The sequence below is a fragment of the Dromiciops gliroides genome, chromosome 4 (genome assembly GCF_019393635.1).
Source record: "Dromiciops gliroides isolate mDroGli1 chromosome 4, mDroGli1.pri, whole genome shotgun sequence".
NCBI classification, from domain to species: Eukaryota; Metazoa; Chordata; class Mammalia; order Microbiotheria; family Microbiotheriidae; genus Dromiciops; species Dromiciops gliroides.
Window position 1 is genome coordinate 225,578,661 of NC_057864.1, and position 15,119 is coordinate 225,593,779.

The 15,119-nt window shown below is 35.7% G+C and overlaps 1 protein-coding gene across 1 annotated transcript in view; it reads left to right on the plus strand.

Annotated features, from left to right (window-relative positions):
* The window catches only part of DNAH9 (dynein axonemal heavy chain 9), a 455,137-nt gene that overhangs the window by 318,128 nt on the left and 121,890 nt on the right, over positions 1 to 15,119 (plus strand). The window contains exons 49-50 of the mRNA XM_044002519.1: positions 3,792 to 4,052; positions 7,827 to 8,252. Coding sequence (XP_043858454.1) covers positions 3,792 to 4,052; positions 7,827 to 8,252 — 687 coding nt within the window. The remainder of the gene's footprint in view (positions 1 to 3,791; positions 4,053 to 7,826; positions 8,253 to 15,119) is intronic.

Genomic DNA, 15,119 nt, shown 5'->3' on the forward strand with positions numbered 1-15,119 from the left:
AATTTTGTATTTTCTTCAACTTTCAATTTTATAGTGTACTATAGGACACTAAAGCATTGCTCAGAGGCTCTAAAGTGTGTTTACCTTCCAGAGCATATCTAATGGGGACTTCGAATGTTTTATGTTTCGTCATCTGTGCATGGGCAAGCAAGACTTCATTTTCTGTGGAAGGGGGTGAGGAAGGAAGAAAGTTGTACCATACAAAGGAAAAAAATTCTATAGAGCCACTAAAGATCAGAATAAGCAGAAACTCATGAGGAAAACCAACCACAACAAAAAGGACAATGGGAGATTTCAGCTTTATTTGGGGAGAGTGAAGGAAGAGGATCAAAGAACAACAAGGACTATTGTTTGGGATAGAAGATGCAATAATAATGACTAGAAAAAGTTACATCATGTTTTTTTGTTTTTCTCTGCTAAGGAGAATGACTTTTAAATTGGAAAGGACAGAATAAAAATCACTAATAGGTAGTTGAAACCCAAGATATACAGAAATAGTAAGAAAACATTTTGCTGCCCTTGACAAGTTAAGATCATCAGATTACAGCAAACTACATCACAATGTTCTGAAAGCACGAGCAGATGTGAATGCTGTGTATCTGTGATCTTTGAAAGATTGGAGCAAACAGAAGAAAGGTGGGTGACCCTATTTTTTTAAAAGGAAAAGAGTTAAATTTATAAATGATAAATTTTAAAATTCCTACAAAAATTATGGAATGTATTATTGAATGCAAATTACAAAATTATTTGAGATTTCTTAGAAGATATAACAATATATTAACATTCTTATTTGAGGACCCTTAGATCATTAATATGAAGCAAGGCATAAAAGATGTTCATCAAAGATATTCATCACTTTAATAAAGGAGATCCTACAAATGGTATAAATCCTCCTTATGAATCATACTGTAATGACTGCATACAGAAAATTGTGAGCCTCATGATTGAGATCAATAATCAGTACAAAAAGTTTGACTTTACTATACACATAAGAAAACCAAATGAATGAAGAATATCTATTGTCCAAACTATGATATGTAATTGAATGAATTGAATCTATTGAGTTGGTCTATTAGATAGATAGATGATAGACTGACAGATAGAAAGACAGATGATTTTGGACAGACACTGCCAAATGGACAATGAACTGTGCCCAAATTTGAAGAGGAGAGTTACCTCAATTGCTTTTTGGGAAATTGCAAAGTTACATCAATGAATTCAGTCTTTTCATTAAAATAAAGTGAATTTTTTTCAGTGTTATCATATGAATGTACTAATGTACATTATATTCTACATATAAATGAAATTGAGAATCACACAAACAGCACTGGAGAGGTGCATGATAGAGTTAAGTAGGTTGTAATGCATTACAAAAAAGGCAAAAGAGTAGTGGAGGAAAGTATGACATCAAAGAAATGTATGAGCAAAAAAGATAGATTGGTTATGTCATGAAAATGGGAAATAACTAATGGACACCCTGTATGCTCCACTGGTATTTTTTTATGTCAAGAGAAAACAATGGAAACTCCTCCCAAGACAAACTTATAAAAGGCCATGGAAAAGAATTGCATAAGATATCCATCTTAGGCATGGATGGATGACAATCCACATCACTAAAGAGAATACTCACATCAATGAGATCACAGGTCTATTAATATTTGGAGATTATTAAAGGAATGATTTATCAAGTCCTAAAAAAGGAATTAAATTCACTGAAAGCCAGCTTGGCTTCATGAATACCAAGTCCTGTCAGTTAGCTTCATTTCATATTTCTTGACAATGTTACTTTGCTCATATATTGGAGAGATGCTGTAGATAAAGTTTGCTTCAATTTTAATGAAGCATTTGTCAAAGTCTCACACTATTCATGTGAACAAGATGGAGAGGGTTGTGCTAGATGACAACATAGATGGGCACATTTAAAGCAGTTTCAATGGCAGAACACAAAGAGTTAGTGGTCTGAAGTTAACTTGAAGTCTTTGATGGATTGCCCCAGAGATATGTGCTTGGCCCTATGCTCATTAAATTTTATTAATGAGTTTAATAAAGGAATATCTAACATTATTGTCATTTTTGTGAATAATACAAAGCTAGAAAAGACAGATAACATGTGGACTGACAAAGTCATCATCCAAAAAGATCTAAATGGATGAAATCATTGGAGTGAATCTAATAAACTGACATTTAAAAGAGACAAATGTAAAGTTTTCAATTCAGGTTCAAATCAACCTCACAAGAACAAAGTGTGGTGAGGCATAGCTAGGAAGCAGTTCATTTGAAAAACATCTGGGGCTTCTGGTGAGTTGTAAGCTCAAAATTTGTCAGTAGCATGATATATCAGCCAAAAAAAGCTAATGTGATCTTAGGTCATGCTGAGAGGTATTGTGTACAGAACTAGGAAGGTTTTAATACAGTTGTACATTATGCTTTAGAAAGACCAAATGTGGACTATTATTTTTAGTTCTGTGAAATGAATTTTAGAAAGAATAGTACAAGATGTGGGGGACCAATATCAGGAAGACCTTGAGACCATACCATGTGAGAATCAGATGAAAAATCTGGAGATGTTTAGTCTAGAAAAAAGAAGAAACAAAATAACTATATTCTAGCATTTGAAGGGCTATCATGTTAGGAGAGAGACTGACCCGAGATAGCAAAACTAGCAAAGGTAGAAGTACAAAGCAGCAAATTTAGGCTTTGATATTAGGGGAAATGTTCTAATAATCAGAGCAAACCAAATGTGGAATGAGCTGTCTTGAAAGAGTAGTTTCCTTCTCAGTAGCAGTCTTTAAGCAAAGGCTGGTGAGTATTGGACATATTGTCAAGGGGATTCTTGTCAGAGGATAAGTTATACTAGATGACTTCTAATATCCCTTCCAACTTTGAAATTCTATGAATTCTACCTATGCCGAGAAGTCTTTTCAAACTATTCCAATCAGATTTCTTTTTTTCTATTAATTCCTATTGCATGTAATGACAGTACAATAAAATATATTATTTTTATTGCTTTCTCATCTGTTCATGAGTTTTGTGGTTTAAATCTTCAATATCAGGGACTACATATCATACTGCTCAAAAATCCTTCCTAGTGCTATGTATTCCCATAGCATTTCCATTCAGGTCTCCTTAAATTCCATAAACTACTCCTTTACTCCTCAGCCACACACATGGAGGGTCACACCCTTTATCTCACCTTTGCCTATGAGTATTCTACTTATTTAATCAAAGCTCTGACATTCTCCTATCTTCCAATAAGCTTCTATCATTCTCTCCATATTCCTTGGTACTCTTAAACCTATTATTTGTCCTCATTGGTACCTCCAATTTCTGTGCTCCCTCCCCCAGTACTTTCTTAACCCTTCTCTGACTTCACTTTCCTCTCCCTTCCAGTCTTGACCCTATACTTAGAAAATCCAACTTTACACTGCCTCATACCCCATATCCTATTTCCAGTCATACTTTGGCAAACCTTAGCCCTCAATCTCTGGACCTCAGTTTTCTTATCTTTAAAATGGGAATAATTGTACTTTGCCTACCTGAAGGCAGGATTGTGTTCCTAAAATCTAAGGTTCTGGCAGGGAGTGTGCTGAAAATCTTATTATTCTGTGACCCCTTTTGCTAATAGCATTCACTTACCCAATTCAAGAGAAATTACTGTCCCAAATGAACGTGCTTCTCCTAGAGTATGCATGTTCTTTTAGTTTCTCCTCAGACTTTTTCACAATGTTGTGGTTGCCATGTGTTCCCCCTGGTTATTTGTCACTAACATTCCACGTGTTTCCAAATTCCAGGTAGATGACCTAAAAGCCAAACTGGCCCTCCAGGAAGTAGAGCTCAGGCAAAAGAATGAGGATGCAGACAAACTAATTCAAGTAGTTGGAGTAGAGACAGAGAAAGTGAGCAAAGAGAAGGCCATTGCTGATGAAGAGGAGCAGAAGGTGGCTCTAATCATGTTGGAGGTCAAGCAGAAGCAAAAGGACTGTGAGGAAGATTTGGCTAAAGCAGAGCCAGCTCTCACAGCAGCCCAAGCAGCTCTCAACACCCTCAATAAGGTAGGGAAATAAAGGATCAAACCCTGTAACATTGCACAGCCTCTTTGATGAGTTTCATAATCATTCAAAAGAGTTTGACCTAAATATCCACACAGGAAAAACCAAGTAAATGAAGACTAACTAGTGCTCCCACTAGGATATACAGTTGAATAGACTGGACCTGCATATCTGACTTGGGCAGATACTGCAGATGAGCAGTGAAACTGTCCTAGGATTGAATACAAGGAAGAAAGCAAACTGAATTGCATTTGGAAAACTGGGCAGTATTTTAAATGACCCTAAGCATTACCTTGACACAAAGCACCCATCTTTTTAACACCTGCTTTTTCCTAGTTATGTTTATGGCTATGAGACCATATGAGATATTAATGTTTCAGTTCACCCAAAAATTGATGGAGAGATTGATAGTAGGTATCATTTACACTGAGGGCAGTGGAAAAGTTTTCATCAAAAATATGTAGGAAAAGAAGGTAGACTAATGGGGTAGTGAGAGGGAGACAGGTATGCAGAGAAGTGTTTAACAATAAACTGTATGGCTCTTTTTAAAAAATAATATTTTATTTTTCCCAATTATGTGTAAAAACATGTTTAACATTCATTTTTTTAATGTTTTTAATGTTTTAATGTTTTAATGTTTTAATGTTTTTAAAATTTTGAGTTCTAAATCCTTTCCCTTCTTTTTCCTCCCCCCTCCTAAGACAATAAGCAATTTGATGTAGGTTATGCATGTACAACCATGCAAAAAATTTCCATGTTAGTCATGTTGTGAAAGAAAACACAGACCAAATACTCACACACACACACACATACACACACACACCCTGAAAGCAAAAAATATTATGCTTTGATCTGCATTCAGACTCCATCAGTTCTTTCTCTGGAAATGGACAGCATTTTTCATCATGAGTCCTTTGGAATTGTACATGACTCATTTTTAAGGTCAATCTTCTTTATTAACATTTTCTCCATCACTTTATTAAGTCTAGACAAACAACAAAGGTATAAATGTTCCCACTGAATTCAAGCTGCTTCTAGCACACTCCTGGAGTGAGGCATGACAAAAGGAGTCTGTATGCTCCATTGGTATGTATTTAATATCAAGAAATAGAGAGGTCCATAACACATTTGGCTAAATCCCCTTTTGATTTTATGGAAGGACATAGATAATAGTTGTATAGGATAAAAAGTCATGGATTAGTTGCAGTCTTCCCCATTGGTTAAGGAGGGAGAGTATCCATATCCTAGCAAATCTCTAAAACCAACTATTCAGTTATAGATGAACTATAATTAGTATTAGTAGTAGGGTTATAACTACTGATTAAAGAGTTGTAGCTCCTTGAAATATTAACCAGCTGGAGTGCATAGAAAGGTGGGCAAACAGGATGGTGAAGACTAGAGGCTATGTCTTATCAGGATCAGTTAGTCAATAAACAAGAATTGAATATATACTATGTTCTAGGCACTGTGCTAAACAAGGTACTACAATAAGTGGTGAAAACATCATCCATGCCCTCAAGTAGTTCTCATATTCAAATATAAGAGACAACACAAAAATAACTATGTACATACAAGATACATGCAGTGCAGATGAAAGGTGATCCCAGAGAGAATGCACTGGGGTGGAAAGGAAGTAAAAGATAGACCCCTTACAGGAAATGGGATTTGAGCTGAGTCTTGACTGATACCAGGGAAGTTAGGAGAAAGAGAACATTCCAGGCATAGGAGACAGCCCATGGAAAGTTACATGGCTGGAAGATGGAATGTCAAGGGTCAGGAACATCAAGTAGGCTGATGTAGTTGGATAATAGACTAAGTTAGGTAGAATAAAATATAAGAAAATTGGAAAGATTGGAAGGAGTCAAGTTGTAAAGAGCTTTAAATGCCAAACAAAAAATGTTATATTTGATCCTTGAAATAATTTGCATTTATTGAAAGGAGTAGACCTATACTTTAGGGAAATTACTTTAGCAGATGAGTTGAGGATAGATTGGGGTATGGAAAGATTTGGGACAGGGAGACCAACCAGAAGGCAATTGCAATAGTTCAAATGTGTTGTGATAGCAACCTGCACTAAAGTGATAACTGTTTAAATTTGAGAATGAGATATTGGCATAGTAGAAATAATAAGATTTGGCGATAGGATATGTGGAGTAAGTATGAGAGAGGCGTTGAAGATAACATTGAATTTGTGAGTGACTTTGAGGATGGTGGTTCCTGTCAAAGCTGGATCTCCAGCTTAGTCTTTCTGTTAGCTTTCCTTTACTTCCATTCATAAACCATATTAAAAAGAATTCCCTGATTCATTGTGTTGGAAAATATACCAAAATTTTCTAAGAATCCTGAGAGAGGGAATGCCTATTTCCTGTCAAAGAATCTAGATGAGCTAGGAGAATGAATTAGAAATTCATGTCTGAGGATCTACTTATCCTACCTATCCTTGTCTCTCAACTGATCTCCAGTCTTACATTTCCAACTGCCTTTCAGACATCTCAAACTAGATATCCAAGAGTTATCTTAAACTCAATATGTCCAAGACTGAAATTGATATTTTTTTCCCAAAAACCTCCATTCTAATTTCCCCATTGCTGTTGAGGACAACTATCCTCCCAATTTCTTAGGCTTGCAACCTAGATGTCATCCTTGACTCCTAATTATCTCTCACCATCCCCCATTTCCAATCTGTTGCCAAGGCCTGCCTAGTTTATTCTAACAAGGAGAGAAAAAGATTAAAAAGCAAATGAAGGGGCAGCTAGGTGGCACAGTGGATAAAGCATTGGCCCTGGATTCAAGAGGACCTGAGTTCAAATCTGGCCTCAAACACTTGATACTTACTAGCTGTGTGACCCTGGGCAAGTCACTTAACCCTCATTGCCCCGCCAAAAAAAAAAAAAGGCAAATGAAGCACTTTCATTGGAACTCTCTGTAAAGGTTATAAAATCATCCCTTACATCATAGATTTCCAAAGCTGAGAGCCTCCAACTGATTTGGTGAAAGACTCTAACCTTTGGACTCACCAACTGAACTATCTCCAATTTCAATTGTACTCTTGTCGCACACAAGGGATTCTACTTTAAAATCTGCAGTGGCACCACAGGGGCTTTCCACATCATTGACTTTCATGAACCATTTGTGTTTATGTCCATCTATAAAAACCATGTATGTCTGAATGGAAAGCCATAGATATGTTCTCTATGTGGAGTTTTAGATAGATCCCAAGTGTTGATACAGACCTGGAGTCTAGGCAAAGACAGCTGGAAAGACATAGTTTCCTGTTTTGCAAATATCTCTTTGCAGAAAAATAACACTTTGCTATCAAGACAGTCAAGTGTAGTTAGAACACCCCGTGGAACAAAGCAGTTTAATTAAAGAGAATAAAGTCTAGTTGGGTTATAGGGTGTTTCATTTGCATGTAGAATGAAAATTAATTTATAATAATCCTATCTTTTATTCATGACATGCTACATATTTTGAAGAATGTGAACTTCTGTTTCCAGTTGAATGTGAAATAATTGCATATTTTTAATGGGCTGAGAGTTTGTGGAAATGTTGAAAATACATAGCTGATTTTCAACTAATCATTCAGGGAAATATGTGAAATCACTAAGGAGTTGCCATTGATTTCCCTCTGATGAGTCATGATATTTAAAATTCAGAAGGCTGCTTCAAGCTTCAGAGCTGTTCTTTCAGAGTGATAACTCTGGAGTTTAGCTTCATTAGTGACTAGGTACAAAGCAAGCCTATTCATTTATTTCTAACAAACTCATCTCCTTTCAGACCAACCTAACCGAGCTCAAGTCCTTTGGCTCACCGCCTTTGGCCGTCAGCAATGTCACTGCTGCAGTAATGGTTCTCATGGCCCCTGGAGGGAAGGTACCCAGAGATCGAAGTTGGAAAGCTGCCAAGGTTACCATGGCCCGAGTTGATGGCTTTCTGGACTCCCTGGTGAAATTTAACAAGGAGGACATACATGAGAACTGCCTCAAGGCTATCCGACCTTATCTTCAAGATCCAGAGTTTAATCCTGAGTTTGTGGCTTCTAAGTCTTACGCAGCAGCTGGCCTCTGTTCCTGGGTCATAAATATTGTGAGATTTTATGAGGTGTTCTGTGATGTGGAACCCAAGCGGCAAGCCCTAAGTAAAGCAAGTCTGGATCTTGTTACTGCCCAAGAAAAATTGGCAGCCATTAAAGTCAAGATTGCTGTAAGTTGAAACCAGCACACTCTTGAAATTATTATTGTTATTGTTAATTCAGTCAAAAGCATGTATTAAGTGCCCACCATTTGCCAGGAATTATATTTATTAAGTGATGGATGTACAAAGACAAAAACAATGTCCCTGCTTCAAGGGGCTTCCATTTTTTGGGTGCAAAAAATGTGCATAGATATTTTATACTACATGTGTGTGTGTTTATGTAGAAAGACAGACAGACATCCTGGAACCCCTAATACTAATGAAATAACAGGACAAACTGATGTCTGGTAGGCTATGGCAATAAAAACTGAAAGGAATTAAAATAGTCTTCTAAGAGGAGGTGGCATTTGAGCTGAATTTTGAAGAAAGCTAAGGATCCTAAGAGTCAGGAGGAAGAGGAGGGAAGCATTCTGAGTATGGGAGACAGGTTGGGTAAAAGTACAGAGACAGGCCCTAGAATATCTTGTATGAGGTGAATGTAAGAAATACCTTTTGCTGGGTTAGAGAATGAATGAAGAGAATATAATGAATAATAAGCTTAGAAATGTGAAGGCATTAAATTCCAACCCTTTAATCTCTCTACGTTTCTGTGTGTTCTCTCACTTCATTTTTCTCCTATCCACACTCAACCCTAATATTAAGGACCTGAACTCCACACTGTCCTCTCTCCTCAAGTTCCTTGCCCCCTTATCCTATCACTCTTCATGCTTTGCCAGATTCAAACCCTGGATTACTCTTATCACTTGCCACCTCTGATCATACCTACATCCTGTTCAATGAAGCTGTAGGAAGTTACATAAGTATACTGACTGTGTATACTACAAATGTATATTATGTAACCTCAACTGGCTTCATACTTCAACATAGTAATCTTTTTTTTTGGGGGGGTGGGGCAATGGGGGTTAAGTGACTTGCCCAGGGTCACACAGCTAGTAAGTGTCAAATGTCTGTGGCCGGATTTGAACTCAGGTAATCCTGAATCCAGGACCAGTGCTTTATCCACTGTGCCACCTAGCCACCCCCCCATAGTAATCTTTTTAATCTTCCCTAGTTACTTCTCTGCCTCATTCCTTACAGAAGCTATTCCAAATTTTCTCTTCTCTCCTCAAGCTCTCCACACTTCCCTCTCCCACTACCCTCTCTCTTCACCATTTGCTTCACTGAGAAAATTAAGGCTATGTAACATGAGGTTGATCTCTTCCACTTTTCTTTGCCTTAAAATCCCTTGACACGATCCCCTATTCACGCTTCCTTTCCACTAATCTCTAATAATGAAATTATCCTTCTTCTTGACATGGTCAACTTTTCTGTTTGCTGTTTGTTCTATGCTCTCCCATCTTCTTCAACAAAGTGGCCCCTCAATCATCTCCCCCTTCTTTAAACCATGTGTGACATTTGTTATTTTTTTTCCTTTTTTAAATTAATCTGTCCTTTCCACTACCTCCCTCATCCCCTAATGAACAATTTTTAAAAAGAAAAATAGAGAGCTCAGTACGTAGTTCCATAGTCTGACAAAACAATTTCATACATTGACCTTGTCCAAAAATATGTTTCTTTCTTTTTAATTTTAATTTATTTTATGTTTCCTTCATTTTAATTTTATTACCTTTCTTACAGGAAGTCAGTACATGTCTCATCTTCTTTTTTCGGACACCTGATATGTCATTTTATTGATTAGAATTCTAAAGTCAGAGTTATTTTTCTCTATAATGTTATCATTGTAAGAAGTGTTCTCATGGTTCTGCTCACTTTACTCTCTACTAGTTCACACAAGTCTTCCATTTTCCTTTGAAGCTATTTTATAATTTATTTTGATACAATAATATTTCATTACATTTACACAACACAATTTGTTTAGCCAGTCCCCTATGAGAGGACATTCCCTTAGTTTCTAATTTTTGGCTACCACAAAAAATAAAAGCTATAAATATTTTTATACCTTTAAATCCTTTTCATGTAATTGCTGATAGCTTGGGTGTCTTCCTTTGAAACTGCAAGTTCATATACTTTAAGCAAAATTTTATATTGGGAATAGCTCATAGTCTTAGGAATTTTAATCAGTTCCTTATTTTTGGAGAATCTTTATTAAAAAAAACTTGCTGCAAATATTTTCCTCAGTTACCTGTTTCCCTTCTTATATGTACACCATTAGATTTGTTTGTACAAAAATTAAAATTGTATATAATCAAAATTATTCATATACCTCATGTGATCTTCTCTGTCAATTGTTTAGTAATTAACTCTTTTCCTATCCATAGATCCTAAAGGTAACTTCTTCCTTATTCTTCTAATTCATTTATGATGTGACTTTTCATAAGTTATATATACATTGTGATCTTATCTTGGTATAAAGTGTGAGGTACTAACCTAAGCCTAATTTCTTCCCTCCTGCTATCAGTACTCTGAGAAGTTTTTGTCATATAGTAGATGCTTCTCTCGATAACAGAGGTCTTTGGGTTTTTCAAACATTATTCTACTGTGTTTATTTCTCTACTGGTCAACTGCTCTCTTTTTTTTTTTTGACCAGCACAGAATCATGTTAATGACTACTATTTTGTAATATAATTTGAAATCTCATACTGATAGATTCCTTTTCTTTCCACTTTTTTATTGAGATTCTTGAAACTTTCATTCCTCCATATGAATTGCATAATAATTTTTCTTGTCCTATAAATTATACCTTTGGAAATTTTATTGATATGGCAATAAATAAGCAAACTAATTTGGTTAGTATTGTCTTTTTATATTGGCTCAACCTACTCATTAGCAATAGAAATGATAAATTCATACAGTCACCAAATCAATTTTATTTTTTCCCCAAATGAATTTTAGCATATACAATAACAAATATTTTATAGCTTCTGAGTTATTTTGAATGGATTTTCTCTTTTGTAACTAGGTTTTATTGTCTATATATAGGAATGCTGATGATTTACGTGAACTTATTTTGTATCCTGCATCTTTGCTTTTATTTCATCTAATCTTTACTTGATTCTTTGGGATTCTCCAATTATACTATCATATCATGATGGTGATAATGTTGTTTCCTTTTTATTTACACTTATCTAGTCAATTGATTTTTTATTGTCTTTCTGTAACTTATAATTATATTACTAACTTATGTAGAAGTTGTGATAATAGGCATACTTGTAAACTCTGGTCTTATTGGAAAGGTTTCCAGTAAGATTCCTCAATCCATCAATAAATATTTATTAAACTACTACTATATGCTAGGCACCATGCTAAGTGCTAGGGAGGCAAAGAAATGCAAAAGACATTCCTTGCTTTCTAGGAGCTCACAGTCTAATGAGGGCATACAACCATGTACAAATAAATTATAAACAGGATAAATTAGAAGTAATCAACAAAGTGAAGGCACTAGAATTAAGGGGAATTGGGAAATGCCTCCCATAGCAAATGAGATTTTAGCCAGAACCTGAGGAAATCCCGGAGGCAAAGATGAAGAGGGAGAGTATTCCAGGCATGGAGGATAGTCAGTTAAAAAAATACCCAATTTGTCTTGTTTGAGCAGATGAGGTGTTTTGTTTGAAGAGATGTAGTGAACCTTGTTTGAGGAACAGCAAGGAGGCAGGTGATACTGAATCACAAAGTAAGGTATAAGGGGCAGCTAGATGGCGCAGTGGATAGAGCACTGGCCCTGGAGTCAGGAGTACCCGAGTTCAAACCCGGTCTCAAACACTTAACACTTACTAGCTGTGTGACCCTGGGCAAGTCACTTAACCCCAATTGACTCACTTAAAAAAAAAATTTTTTAAAACAAAGGAAGGTATAAGACAGGAAAGGGAGCAGGAGGAGGGTGAAGAACTTTGAATGTCAAAAAGAAGGTTTTATGTTTATAAGGAGCCAATGGAGTTTATCGAATGAGGGATAGGGCAGAATTTGACATGGTCAGGCCTGCATGTTAGGATTTAGATAAATATTAGTATTTTAAAGAATGTTCCATTTATTTCTGTGATTTTTAGAATTTTTAATAATAATGTCTATTTAGAACCTATTGATATAATCACATGGCTTTTATTATTTATATTAGTAACATGGTTTGTTGTAATTATCCTCTTCCTTAGGTTGAAGAAACATTCTTAGTATAGAACTTAATCAAAATGTGTGATATTTCTAATATTTTGTTGTAGTTAATGTTTTATTTAAATTTTTACATCGATGTTCATTAGGGACATGTACCTATAATTTTCTTTTTCTCTTTTGTCTCTCCCTGGTTTAGATTGGAAAACCATATTCACATATTAGAAAGACCTTAGAAGGATACTTTCTTTTCATATTATTGCAAACAATTTATGTGGTAATGGAATCATTTTTTCTTTGAATATTTTACAGAATTCACTTCATTTGGTCCTGGAGATTTTACTTTGGGAGTTCTTATGACTTATTCAAGTTCTTTTTCTGACATTGGATTATATATACACTATTTCTTCCTTTGTTAATTTTTAAAACATTTTAAAGTATTTGTTTCTCTACATTATTATATTATCCTTTATTTCTTCTTTAATTATTGTGATTTTTTATTTTGATATAAACAATTGGTTTTCCTCTCTTTAAAAACCAGGTTAACTGCCTATTTTATTATTTTTTCAAAAAGCTTCTAGTTTTATCAATTTAGTGCTCTTTTTGCTTTAGGGTTTATTAATCTCTTCTTTAATTTTCAGAATACCTACTAGGTTTTTAGTAGAGGATTTTTTTATTTGTTTTTATTCAACCTTTTTTTAGTGCATGCCCAAATTCACTAATTTGTTTTATCTGTTTTGTTGATGAAAAATTTAGAGATATAAATTTTTCCCTCAGAACTGTTTTAGCTCTATTCCATAAGTTTAGATATGTTGTCTCATTATTGTCATTTCCTTTGATAATTTTTTTTGTTTTGATTATTCTTTGACCTACCTATTCTTTCCACTCAAAGACTGAGTCAATAAGCATTTCCCAAGGCTTACTAGTTCTAAGCTGTAGGGATAAAATAAATGCAAAAATATCATCCCTGTTCTTGAGGAGCTTACATTCTAATGAGCAAGACAAAACTAGAAAAGTAGAGATTGACAGTGTTTTGAAGAGATTTCAATGCCAAATAGATTATTTTTATTCTTGGTCCTGGAGATAATTGGGAGTAATTTACGTTTGTTAAGTAGAGGGATGACGTGGATAGATGACTTAACTAGACCAGCACTTTTAGAAAATGACTTTGGCTTATGAGTGAGGGATGGATTAGAGTGAGGAGAGACTTGAGGCAAACCAGTCAGAAGACAATTGCAGTAGTCCAGGAGTGAATTGAAGAAAGAGGAGACATATATGGGAGATCTGGTAAAGGTAGAAATGACAAGACTTTGCTACAAATTGGATATGTGGAGCAAGTGTGAGAGTGAAATTGAAGATGATAGGGTCATGAGCTGGGAAGGTAATGGTGCCCTTGCTTAATAATGAGGAAGTTTGAAGGCAAGGAGGGTATTGGGTGATATATAGTGAATTCTGTTTCAGAATGGGCTGCCTATGAGACATCCAGTTTAATATGGACAAAAGACAGTTGGTGATAAGAGACTGTAGCTCTGAAGAGAGGTTAGGTCCAAGGACAGAGCCTCATTATCCATTATTTCCCTTCCTGTACTTTGTAGTCTAGAATCCCCCATACCTAGTATATGATCTCTCTTCATGTTGACTTCATAGGATCCTTTACTTCCTTTTCAGGATCATGTCAAGTACTGCCTTCTATATGAAACCTTCACTAATTTCCTAGCTACTAGTGTGCCCTATCTCCCCAAACTAGCTTATATTTATTTCCCATTTATTTTTCATAGATGTATTTTCTCCCCCAGTAGGATAGAAGCTCTTTTGGCAGAGAAATGTTCAAGTTTTCTTTTGTCTCTCCAGCACCTGGCACATAGTGTTGCTTGAAAAATGCATGTTTGCTCACTGAATCAACATGATGGAATTATAGAGCTTTATCCATTGAATAAAGGAAATTTTATTGATGAATACAGAGAAATTCCAATGACTGAGTGAGAGAATCAAATATGTCCCTTGTAGCCTAGATAAAAAGTATGCTAACCCCACTTTAAGTCAGACAGTTCTGGACAAAGGACTCAGCTGTAGAGTTTTCTCTTACCCTTTTCCTTTACATTTCTTGTAGAGTGCTACAACAGGAGTTGGACATCTAATAAAACAGCATCTGGTAGCATATAATTGAGCCAAGTCAGGTCAAATTGGGTCAATGGTCATAATCTCCTCTGTCTCCAGCTTCAATCTCAGCTACATTATTGGCGTAGGGTATTGCTATGTTCAATCAGAAAGTACTAGAAACCACACCCTAGGACCAACAGAAGTCTTGGCTATGAGGCCTGCCATTTCCTGAGAAGGATGCCCCCTCCAGAAGCAGGACTCTTAAATCCTCTCATCAATTTGATTCAACTTCACTCTGCAGCCAGACTGTGTTTCCACTAGATGTTGCCAGATGCAGCTCTGCCAGAAGACATTGTCTATGAAGAATAGAAGGGAAAGTAGGAAGATAAAGAAATCCCAGCCCACCTTGCTGTACATTCTAAGAGGGCCAAGGGAAAAGATAAAGATGAACTCTGGTGAATCCTTAATTCAGAACTGAGTTACTTAGAATGGGACCAACTTATTTTTTATTTAGACCACAAAAAGTATATCTGATCTCATTCAATCAGTGAAAGTTGCTATGTTTGTTCATCATTCTCCATCATCCAATGGCTAGTGCCCTGTAATTCCATCAAGTTGATTAAGGAACTTCTTCACACATTGTTTAGGCATCTCCTTTACTCTCTCTTATCAGGTTGTTTAGAAAACTCTACAATTTGATAAAGAATTGATCATCCTCCCTCACCTAGTAAAATG